Here is an 11,730-nt window from a genome sequence, read left to right as displayed (position 1 = left end):
CATAAGATATTCGAGCGAGAAGTCTGCTATAATTAGTTTCCGTTTATTTTATTTTTTAAATAATAATCAACCAGTTTGTTCATTTGTAAAAATTGTTTCACGTTGTGCTAACTGCATGTGTTCCTATTAAAGCTTATTACAATATAATATCAATTTTGCGAATTGTTGACGTCGTAAGGTGACTTGTAATTTTTCACAATCATTAACAGTAAGAGTAAAATGATGGGTGGTCGGGGTCTTTAAAAAATGCATCCCATGCCCCTATGCGTTTATATTAGCGATAACATCTGGTGAATACACAGTGGGTAAGTCAAGTAGGCCCTTATACGTATATAAACGTAAAGACTTTTATTCATTTATTACTTTCATCACTGAATAAATAAACAAATGTAACGAAAATAAAACACATGCTGAAAATTGCTGACTCCACAAATGTCTATTCGTAATATAGAGCATAAACAGTGCCTACAGCATACACATATTTGTTGTGGAATGAAGAGCATGCAAAACTATCTCTCTCGTGGTCCCAGAGATATCTACTCCCAATCCTTACTCCTTGGTCATTCTGTTGTCCAATGGTCACCAGACTTATTATTTTATATCTGTAAGATAAATCACGTCGTCAATAAATAGAATTAAGAACGGAAACAGAGAATTTGTTAAAGGGACAACAACCCGAAAAAAATGTAAAAACAGCCCAAAGACATCAATGGTTCTTCAACACAGTGAGAAGATGATAGAATATATATAAAAAAAAAATTCAATTAAATGAAGTGTTTTTACACTGTTTTCCCCCCTATTCACGATTAAAGAACGAAAGTGTTACTGGTTTCGTCTATACCTCAACATTGCCATAAAAATATCAATGGCAGTTACGATGAATTTTAAAGTTTTGAATTGATTTGATTTGTTTTTAGTATTACACCCTCCCCTTATATCAAGGCAACACAGTTTTAATGCAGTGCACTCCAGACAATGTGAATATAATATGGTAGTTATTAGAAATGGACATAATTGTCTTTTTTGTTTGAACATCGCAACATTAAACATACTTCACTACGATACATGTTTTTCTTGGGAACTGATTTATTTTCAGAAAAAAAGTTCGTTAACAGATTTTAAATATATTCAATGTACAGTTTCTTATACAAAATTTGTTCGGTAATATAATGTCCCCAGGTTTAGTAGCGACAATGTCTCGTTGATAGCAGCATGATTTCCACAGATAAGACTACTCCGTCACACAAAATAATTACGGTAATGCAATCGGCTTAAAATATTAATTCATAATTAAATTTTTTTTCTTCTAATGTTTAATCGATATAGGTTTTATTTAGAAATGCTGGTATTTATACACGCATATCATTTCTATGAAATTGAAACAATCTAAACAACTGGCAATTCCAAATGAAATCAAAACAAACAGTTTGTCACAATATTAGGATGATCAACATGATGGATGATGTTTATTTTAGCTCTATAACCACGGTATGTACAGAGATATGATCCAGACAATGTATTGCAAAATTAAATACATAATGATTCTCCTAAGACCCATGCAATAATTTCATATACAAACAAGAATGTGTCCATAGCACACGGATGCCCAACTCGCATTATCATTTCCTATTTTCCGTGGACCGTAAAATTATCATAAAAACTCTAATTTGGCACCAGAATTGGAAAGATCATATCATATATAGGGAACATGTATACTAAGTATCAAGTTGATTGGACTTCCAACTTCATGAAAAACTACCATGACCAAAAGCTCGGACGGAGTGAGAGACGATGATAGACGTACAGACAAAAAATATTGCCCCTAGGTGGGGCATACAATTTTTTTTTTAAAAGCCGATGTTGCGACTGAATTATGTTGTAAACGGATTGGACATTGGTTGATAATAGTGATTCTTTTTCTATACATATACAGGATAATTGTAAAATCTGCTATTTAAGTAATGGGTAAGACCTGAAATTAGATCAATTGTACATAACAAATTATTTCTCCCACTAAAAGGGAAATCAACAGAGACCAAAGAATATCCCAAAGAACAACACGGATTGGACATTGGTTGATAATAGTGATTATTTTTCTATACATATACAGGATAATTGTAAAATCTGCTATTTAAGGTCTTTAAGTAATGGGTAAGACCTGCAATTAGATCAATTGTACATAACAAATTATTTCTCCCACTAAAAGGGAAATCAACAGAGACCAAAGAATGTCCCAAAGAACAACAAAATCCTTAATTTTCCAGATATCTGACTTCGGACAAGCATTTTCTCCAGTTTTCACATAGGAGGGAATACACGTTACAAATTCTGTCGAAACTATCAATAAACAACACAACACCGAAGTCTTTTCAAAACTCCGATGATGACAAAGTTTTTAGTATCATTATACTGCACTATTTACATTTCTAAATTTGTCATTCATAAAATTGAGAATAATAATGGGGAATATGTCAAAGAGCAGACAACAGCCGAAGGCCACCAATGTAGGTATACTAATTCGTCATTTTTCAGTAACAATCATTATGATACATTTTGTGGGCCATTTCCACTTTTCAATAGTTTATAAGATATCATAAGCAATTCTTAAATATTTATATTGCTTATATTATTCATAATCATCATTCAATGCCCAAACATTATGTCCTGATAAAAAAAAATATGATTCAATTATACAAAACTAATTTGCCCGTGTACGAATTTTACAGTACTAGTGTGGCGTCATTGTTTTTAAAATACTTCTATAAACGTTTTGGTTGCCATGACACTTACCAATCAATTAAGATCTAATATACAATATTATAATTATTCATAATCCTCAACCTTTACTGTTGTATCCTTACATCTATTTTTTTTTTGCAGCAATCTTCTTTTATTATGTCAACTGTTGAAACAGAATGGCGAGTACATTATCTTTACTCACCTCTTAAAATTGAGTTCCTTTACTTTCAGCTTTAATTCCTCTGCTAGTGACTTGGACAATATAGAACACTCGATTGGATCGTATTTCCTTCCTGAAAAATAATTATTGGCCCATTTCTTATTTGTTCTTGTGTTTGTATGTTATAATTGAACCATTCCTTATTTGGTCGTGTGTTTATGTGTTATAATTGAACAATTCCTTATTTTGTCTTGTGTTTATATGCTATAATTGAACCATTACTTATTTTGTCTTGTGTTTATGTGTTAACATTGCCCAATTACTTTTTTTGGTCTAGTGTTTATAATAGTGTTTATATGTGTAAGTATTAACCCATAACTTATTTTGGTCTAGTGTTTATATGTGTAATCATTAACCCATAACTTATTTTGGTCTAGTGTTTATAATAGTGTTTATATGTGTAAGTATTAACCCATGACTTATTTTGGTCTAGTGTTTATAATAGTGTTTATATGTGTAAGTATTAACCCATAACTTATTTTGGTCTAGTGTTTATAATAGTGTTAATATGTGTTATCATTAACCCAAAACTTATTTTGGTCTAGTGTTTATAATAGTGTTTATATGTGCAAGTATTAATCTATAACTTATTTTGGTCTAGTGTTTATAATAGTGTTTATATGTGTAAGTATTAACCCATAACTTATTTTGGTCTAGTGTTTATAATAGTGTTTATATGTGTTAGTATTAACCCATAACTTATTTTGGTCTAGTGTTTATAAGTGTTTATATGTGTAAGTATTAACCCATAACTTATTTTGGTCTAGTGTTTATAATAGTGTTTATATGTGTAAGTATTAACCCATGACTTATTTTGGTCTAGTGTTTATAATAGTGTTTATATGTGTTAGTATTAACCCATAACTTATTTTGGTCTAGTGTTTATAAGTGTTTATATGTGTAAGTATTAACCCATAACTTATTTTGGTCTAGTGTTTATAATAGTGTTTATATGTGCAAGTATTAACCCATAACTTATTTTGGTCTAGTGTTTATAATAGTGTTTATATGTGCAAGTATTAACCCATAACTTATTTTGGTCTAGTGTTTATAATAGTGTTTATATGTGCAAGTATTAATCTATAACTTATTTTGGTCTAGTGTTTATAATAGTGTTTATATGTGTAAGTATTAACCCATGACTTATTTTGGTCTAGTGTTTATAATAGTGTTTATATGTGCAAGTATTAATCTATAACTTATTTTGGTCTAGTGTTTATAATAGTGTTTATATGTGTAAGTATTAACCCATAACTTATTTTGGTCTAGTGTTTATAATAGTGTTTATATGTGCAAGTATTAATCTATAACTTATTTTGGTCTAGTGTTTATAATAGTGTTTATATGTGTAAGTATTAACCCATGACTTATTTTGGTCTAGTGTTTATAATAGTGTTTATATGTGTTAGTATTAACCCATAACTTATTTTGGTCTAGTGTTTATAAGTGTTTATATGTGTAAGTATTAACCCATAACTTATTTTGGTCTAGTGTTTATACTAGTGTTTATATGTGTAAGTATTAACCCATAACTTATTTTGGTCTAGTGTTTATAATAGTGTTTATATGTGTAAGTATTAACCCATGACTTATTTTGGTCTAGTGTTTATAATAGTGTTTATATGTGTAAGTATTAACCCATAACTTATTTTGGTCTAGTGTTTATAATAGTGTTTATATGTGTAAGTATTAACCCATAACTTATTTTGGTCTAGTGTTTATAATAGTGTTTATATGTGTAAGTATTAACCCATAACTTATTTTGGTCTAGTGTTTATAATAGTGTTTATATGTGTAAGTATTAACCCACAACTTATTTTGGTCTAGTGTTTGTATGTGTAAGTATTAACCCATAACTTATTTTGGTCTAGTGTTTATAATAGTGTTTATATGTGTAAGTATTAACCCATGACTTATTTTGGTCTAGTGTTTATATGAGTAAGTATTAACCCACAACTTATTTGGTCTTGTGTTTATGATTTATAATTGACCTACTAGTAACTTCAAGTTCTTACCTTCTAGATTTTTGGCAAAAATGTCGTCTATTATAGGTTTAACCTTGTCTGCTCTAAACTTTGAGTCTGGTTCTAATTTAAAGGTATTCTCATAATATACCTGAAACAAGAACTCAAAAGCTTCAGATTCATTCCAATGACTAACAACACTAATACAAATGTATTCTAGACAGCAACTAATATGAACTGTTTATTGGCCTCCACCATACTGTCGATTTGTTCTCTGATAGGAACATGTATGGGTTTAGGAGGACAGTCAGTAAAGACAATACAATTACGTTAGTGTCAGAGCTGGGTTTTTTTTTTTACATTGTTTAACTTTGAACTCAATATTTTCACAAATGTATGTACTTATTAGGAAACACGATAACACTCACAGGTAATATGTTTATACCAACCTTTTAAAAAGGGCAATTTTATTCTTAATGACCTTTCCTTGAAATATTTGCTTTTGAATTTACAGACTAAATTGGTGTTTATATTATTGCTGCTTTTCATTAATTGCACCAATACATCAATGTCAATTAGTTTATTTAAAGGTCTGGATTAAGAACACAGTGGTTAAGAATACAATGTAACCTTTCTAATGAATTGTCATTCTGTACGGGTATACATTATAACGTTTTTAACAAGTACCTTTTACTATACTGATTTTAATGCAAATTCTTTCTAGCTGAACACAAGTTCATCTTTTGTTATTCCACTGATCGAGTGCTAACAAAACTAGTTAATTTTTTGTTATTCCACTGATCGAGTGCTCACAAAACTAGTCAACTTTTTGATTTTCTACTGACCAAGTCCTCACAAAACTAGTTCCATGTTTTGCAATTCCACTGATCGAGTGCCAACAAAACTAGTTCATCACTTTTTTTATTCCACTGATCGAGTGCTAACAAAACTAGTTCATCTTTTGATATTCCACTGATCGAGTGCTCACAAAACTAGTTCACATTTTGTTATTCCACTGATCGAGTGTTCACAAAACTAGTTCATTCTCTGTTATTCTTCTGATCGAGTGGCCATAAAACTAGTTCACATTTTGTTATTCCACTGATGGAGTGCTTAAAAAAACTAGTTCATCTTTTATGATTAAACTGTTCAAGTGTTCACAAAAAAATAGTTCATTTTTTTTGTTATTCCACTGATCGAGTGCTCACAAAACTAGTTCACCTTTTCAGGTTTTTGTTATTCTACTGATCGAGTGCTCACAAAACCAGTTCATCTTATGTTATTGTCGAGTGCTCACAAAACCAGTTCATTCTATATTCTTCTTCTGATTGAATGCTCATAAAACCAGTTCATCCTATGTTATTCTACTTATCGAGTGCTCACAAAACCAGTTCATTCTATGACTATGTAATTCTTCTGATTGAGTGCCCACAAAACTAGTTCACCTTGTGTTATTCCACTGATTGAGTGATCACAAAACTAGTTCATTCTTTGTTATTCCACTGATCGAGTGATCACAAAACTAGTTCATTCTTTGTTATTCCACTGATCGAGTGATCACAAAAACTAGTTCATTCTTTGTTATTCCACTGATTGAGTGATCACAAAACTAGTTCATTCTTTGTTATTCCACTGATCGAGTGCTCACAAAAATAGTTTATTCTTTGTTATTCCACTGATCGAGTGATCACAAAACTAGTTCATTCTTTGTTATTCCACTGATCGAGTGATCACAAAACTAGTTCAATCTTTGTTACTGATCGAGTGCTCACAAAACTAGTTCAATCTTTGTTATTCCACTGATCGAGTGTTAACAAAACTAGACTAAGTTCATCTTCTGGTATTCCACTGATCAAGTCCATAGTTTTGTCTCCTGTCATATTGTATACTTTACTATAACCTTTTAACCTAAAGATGATATGGTAGTTGACAGACCTTTTGAAAGTCTCTGTTGTATGTGTTCAAAATATTTTTGACGGAGGTTTTTTTTTTATCGTTGGGTTGTCGTCTCATGGACGTTCACCCCACATCTCCTTTTTTACAAGGCTTTTAGGAAAATCACGTATGAGCAACAACCTAATCCCATTTACATGTTAGTTAGTATACGACAATTTGTTGCTATAATATGTTTGTGTTGATGTCGTTACTCATTTCTACAAAGCGGCGACAATAAACCATCACATTAAGATTTTTGCAGTGATTCCTTAAATGTAGACGGTGATTACAAGATAATTCAAATAAGTGAATGGCCATTTTTCTTTCCTGTTCTTACACGTGTATGAAGTTTGAAGATGTACATCAAATATATATGTTTCAAAGATAAAAAAAAATAATTAATTAACAGACGTCTTATGAATACCACAAGCATGTTATACTTATAAGACATAAATCCCTTTTTTCACTATCCTACCCAACAGTATTTATTTCCCAGTCAAATATAGAAGACTATAATCAAATGAGTAATGTGAATCATACATACCTTCTTCGCTGGTCTTCCTGTATCCTCCGAGAGTCTTGGATCACAGGCATAAGAAGTTATACTAGAACCAATGGCTGTCAATCTTTTATCGGGTATTTCAAATAAACTAGAGACCCTAGTTCCCAAATCTCTTCCCTGAGCAGTTAGTCCTGCCATGTTGTACACCTGTCAACCAAACAATAACAATGATGATGATGCTGGGTGATAATTGTATAGTGTTAGGTCACGCTATCTACAATGAAATTATTTATGTACAAGTAATTGTACATTGATTAACGCCTCAATTCATGACCAGATTGCTCGTCCTTTTGTTTATCGATTGTTCACATAAGAAGCATTATTTAGCCATCAAATCAGTAAAAGCAATTTGAGAACAGTCAATTGAAGAAACAAGTTAAAAGTGGCATAATTAACTTTCTGTAATTATCAGCTCTTTGAAAGAAATGTTATCTGGTATAAAAAGCCGATTTCCTATGTGTTTGTTATACCATTCTGTCGTTGTGTCAGGGAAAAAAAGATGAAAAGTGGTAATATTTCATTACAGCTCTTATTACCTGATCATAAAGTGCGATCAAATCAAATCTCAGCAGTCATAATGATTGGCTATAATTACTATTAATATATAAAATTCTTTATCGATTTCACTGGAAGAGATGTTTTAACCAAACCTTTGCCAACCAAAGTAAATATAACGTCTAATGAATAATTGTTTTTGTGATTTTATTAAATTCTTTTTCGAACATACACCTTTCAATTCATAAGTTAGATAAATTTTTAAAATGGATGAAATATCCACGCAGCAATAAAAAGAAACCAAATAAGGCGAAATTGTTTAGTAAAGACTAAAATGCTGGCTGCAAACACCAATTTTAGCATTTATTATTTTTTTTATTTATTTCTTTTCTTAGCAAGCGATAGATTGCATTGTCACATCAGTAAGTTATATGTATAACCGACTTTAAATATATCTGTTATGCTTTAATATGCGTAGACATCGACGCATTAATAAAACTCGTTGGCAGATTCTCACAGAGTAAAGAGCGCCTTTTTGTCGATTTTCTATTTGCTTTTTTCACTGCAAACGTTTTCTGTTCAGTTCAGATTGAATTTAGCATCCAGTTTTCCTTAGGTTAAACGAACATTTAAAGGACTTTGATATAAATATAGACATAGAAAATCTTTGTTTGACCATTTGAAACCCCCAAAATCTCATACAAAGATTTTAATACGATTGGAGAACCAGAGACTGAGAGTGAGAGGATTTTATTTCACACCGTCATTCATTTTCAATAAATGCCAGGCAATAAAGATAAATTATTCTTTCTTGGGATGAATACCTTAGTACCCAATTCATTTTAGACATTTTGCGATTTTAACTGCTTCAACCGAAATTAACCGATATCTTTCTTTGATCATTTTGAAGTATTGCTCAAGGTGCAGTTTTGTTCATTGTTGAGGGCAGTACGCTGACCCAAGATGCTGACTTCTACATCATTTTGATCTCTGGTAGAGTAACAGGGGCGGATGCAGGAATTTTCGAAAGGGGGGTGCTAACCCAGGGCAAACAGGGCAAAGGGGGGTGCAAAACATATGTCCCGATACAAATGCATTGATCGGCAAAAATAAAAGGGGGGTGCGCACCCCGGAACCACCCCCCCCCCCCCCCCCCCCTTGGATCCGCCACTGGAGTAATATCGGACAGGTTTACTCCATCATATCAAAAATCTTACAAAGTGCTAAACACAACATGAAACATATATGACTTTTTTTGTAATAGCCAATATCTTTTTTTTACGTTTCTTTACGTCTTACAGCTCTGTCACGTTTTGACTTTTGGAGACACCGAAGAACCGATATCATAGGTGATTCTAGACCTTTTGTTTGATTATATAGGGAAAAAGTAAAATCACAAAAACACTGAACTCCGAGGAAAATTAAAACTGAAAATCCCTAATCAAATGGCAAAATCAAATGATAAAACACATCAAACGAATTGACAACAACTGTCATATTGTAGACCCCACCCCCTTTTAGGTCAGTCAGCGCCCCCTTTTTATGAAAAGTTCTGGATCCGCCACTGGATCTTATAATATTTGAGAGGTTAAAAGAAGAAGGCATTTGGTACGAGTTGCCTACATTGGCTATAACATATGATAAGTGTAATATTTTACATTTGTTGCCTTCCGTATTGTTCCAACAGTTATACTTATGAATAATGCCTCGGTGACCGCTGCAGAAAGTCTTGACTCGTTCAAGAGACTACTGCATGCACATTAAATTTCAAGTCCCATGTTTTTATGTGCACCATATATAAATGTGATGTACAGCACACATTATTTCCTTTTTGTTAAAATTATTTTTTTTGGACTTGTTAAGTTTGCAAGCGCACATCAAACAGTGACAGGATAGTCAACCAAATGACGGTGGCCACTTAGTGGTAGAAGTAGAAAAGAAGTAATGTCTAATGAAAATGAACGACTTTTGCCATCTAGATTGGCTAGATTTGGTGTAAAATTCTGCAGAAGATGTAAAACCTTGAAATTGTAGCCTATTTTTGATTTTAAGCTACAGTCAGTTTAAAGGAAGAAATAAAGCATGAGTGTTTTCCTGACACAAATACGCACCCTTTTCCACAATAACAATCAAAATATTTGTAAACAACTGTCATTCAAATGTACCGCTGTAAAAACTTTACACGCATGCGCACAATTAGAATAAAATTTCATACATGACGGAACTGAATCGACAGAAATTCGTGTTTTACTTCTACGCTAGTGTGACATAGGTATTTTTCTCTGAATTTACATGGTCTACATGTATACATGAAAATCATCGGGACATTCAAAATTCACTATGTTGAAGTGTAAACCGACAACGCCACATCAATATGTGGAAAACACATATTATGACAAAACGACAAACAGTCCACTAGCATGAAAACACCATACAGAAAACCAAAAACATAATAATAACTTGAGTGCATAATTTTCATTGATGGTTAAGTATTTGATTAAAGTTTGAATTCTTGTATAGCCTACCAGCTCTTTTTCTTGGAGAAGATGTTAATAAGTTGAAAAAACTTGAGTCTTATCCATTTCACGGTCCTTTTTGAACAATAAAATATGTTTAAACTAGCTCTTCAAGTTTTCTCATGTTTCAACCACAGACACCGCGGCTTGTCTCAGACATTTGCTTTCCTATATATACCTTAATATAGCATTTTTATGATATATTATTATGTGATAACTAGAAATGACAAATAGGAGTTACGACCTCAGTTATGTACCGTAGTGATGCGGTGAAAGATACAACGAATTCCTTATCTCTTTTTTTAGATATTTTGTTTTGTGTTTTAATTTTAAAGCAATAATTCTTTAATATTTTAACTTATTTTCACTTAGTGTGTTCTTGCTAATCCCAAATGATATGCCAATAACAGCAGTTTTACTTACATAGAGACACATTCTTTTATTTCCAGTAGAGGACCCCGTTATGGGCAAAATAATTTATTATATCTAGATTAAAATATATAAGTAATACAAAAGAAACAGTTCAAATATAGAATATAAAATGAGTAAATGTTATAACCATATAAAGGTCATGATATGCCCCTTTATTTTTGTTTTCGGTCACCAGCAAAGGACTTGACGAAAAAAAGCTACTTACAGCTTTTACATTAATGCTAGCAAGACAAATCTTTGTTTGGCTTACTTGCTTTGTTTGTATCAATGTTTGCTCAAGCATGGTAATTAAGATAGGCGGGGCTTCAGCTTATATACATCACACTTAATTTTTATTGGACGTTATGTTGGAGGTTAAGGACACTAAATTTTAAAACATCACATGACACATATTCTCACATGTTTCCTTACCTGTAAATATACAATACAGACAGGATTCTACTTCGTCGAAATTATCTGTTCATTTTCACAATCGTAGAAACGGAAGACAATTTTTTTTTCAGAGATCCAACTTAAAGACTGTCGTCAAGCACTTTTAGTAAAATAGCTATTCGAACACACGTACTCTGATTTTGTGATCCATTGGATAGGTATTTCACTTGACCCCTATATTTCATCTTTTAGTACTGTGATTTTTTTTATGTTATAAAGTCAACCTGTAGCTTTGCTATATAAAATGATAGAGTCTGAAGCGAGATGATGTATCAAATACTCTTGTTTTGTACATTTTCAAGACAAAATATTCATCTCAAACACACCCTAACATAAAAAAGGTGCACTCGATTTTCTCTTTTCAATACAATTGTTTCCCATTTTTTAGAATATTTTCTAGAGTTGCATAATCGAAGGACAGACATGGAAATAACA

At 31.9% G+C, this 11,730-nt stretch overlaps 1 protein-coding gene across 2 annotated transcripts; it reads right to left on the bottom strand.

Annotated features, from left to right (window-relative positions):
- Positions 1–343: 343 nt before the first annotated feature.
- On the bottom strand, positions 344–10,145 carry LOC139505026 (dynein light chain Tctex-type 5-B-like). 2 transcript variants are annotated; one of them, XM_071294878.1, is made up of 5 exons: positions 10,027–10,145; positions 7,403–7,567; positions 4,975–5,074; positions 2,942–3,032; positions 344–602 (listed from the first exon to the last, which is right to left on the bottom strand). In XM_071294878.1, exons 2-5 carry the CDS (start codon positions 7,556–7,558, stop codon positions 437–439), a joined length of 513 nt encoding a protein of 170 aa, XP_071150979.1. In that variant the 5' UTR covers positions 7,559–7,567; positions 10,027–10,145; the 3' UTR covers positions 344–436. The 2 variants fall into 2 exon arrangements, with proteins under 2 accessions (XP_071150979.1, XP_071150984.1); XM_071294883.1 differs by having other exon boundaries at positions 7,403–7,634; positions 10,027–10,105.
- Between the last annotated feature and the right edge of the window lie 1,585 nt (positions 10,146–11,730).

The sequence above is a fragment of the Mytilus edulis genome, chromosome 1 (genome assembly GCF_963676685.1).
Source record: "Mytilus edulis chromosome 1, xbMytEdul2.2, whole genome shotgun sequence".
In the NCBI taxonomy this organism is placed as follows: Eukaryota; Metazoa; Mollusca; class Bivalvia; order Mytilida; family Mytilidae; genus Mytilus; species Mytilus edulis.
This window is presented reverse-complemented; position numbering and strand designations above follow the sequence as displayed.

Excerpts from the sequence above, each read along its gene's own strand:
- LOC139505026 (XM_071294878.1), bottom strand. The coding sequence starts at position 7,558 with ATGGCAGGACTAACTGCTCAGGGAAGAGATTTGGGAACTAGGGTCTCT. Across the intron at positions 3,033-4,974 it reads TTTTGCCAAAAATCTAGAAG|GAAGGAAATACGATCCAATC; the intron begins GTAAGAACTTGA and ends ATTATTTTTCAG. Across the intron at positions 603-2,941 it reads AAGGAACTCAATTTTAAGAG|ATATAAAATAATAAGTCTGG; the intron begins GTGAGTAAAGAT and ends TTTATCTTACAG.